The sequence below is a fragment of the Trypanosoma grayi genome (assembly GCF_000691245.1).
Source record: "Trypanosoma grayi strain ANR4 Tgr_1838_V1, whole genome shotgun sequence".
Classification (NCBI taxonomy): Eukaryota; Euglenozoa; class Kinetoplastea; order Trypanosomatida; family Trypanosomatidae; genus Trypanosoma; species Trypanosoma grayi.
The window spans coordinates 1-466 of NW_008827456.1; the positions used below are offsets into that span (position 1 = coordinate 1).

The window sequence follows — 466 nt, forward strand, 5'->3', positions numbered from 1 at the left end:
CACATTTTTGGTGCAGGCATCCACCTTCGCCTGCGCTGCCTCCCAAGTACCAGCAGCGGGAAGCACAGCGCTCTCAGCAGCCGTCACGCACAAGGACGTGCAGCACAGAGCAGCGGCCAGCACCCACACAACGCGGCGCAGAAGCACCATCGGTAACCGTCAAGCAAATCGCCCAGATCTTTGCGGGAAAAGAGAACAGAAACAAAAAGACACAGCAGGTCGCACACACACACACACCCAGCGCGGCAGCAAGCAGTACGGCAGAGACGCACAGCGCAAAAAGCCACCAGACAAGCGAAGGGATCCCACGGAAAAGGAGCACACAGTCATGGGTGCAATGCAAAGCCCAAGCAAGAAAAGAAAAAAGAAAACACGTCTCCCCCTCCCAAAGTGCAGTGCACAGTGCGTGTCGTCGAGGGCAAGTGGGTCGGCGTTACGCCCACAACGGGGCAGCAAGAAACGAAAA

The 466-nt window shown here is 57.3% G+C and overlaps 1 protein-coding gene across 1 annotated transcript in view; it reads right to left on the bottom strand.

Moving 5' to 3' along the window:
• Positions 1-433: 433 nt before the first annotated feature.
• DQ04_18381000 (hypothetical protein) overlaps positions 434-466 on the bottom strand; it is a gene marked incomplete at both ends in the record, with an annotated part of 1,401 nt that continues 1,368 nt past the window's right edge. Inside the window, one exon of the mRNA XM_009317700.1 lies at positions 434-466. This exon is cut by the window's right edge and continues 1,368 nt beyond it. Coding sequence (XP_009315975.1) covers positions 434-466 — 33 coding nt within the window.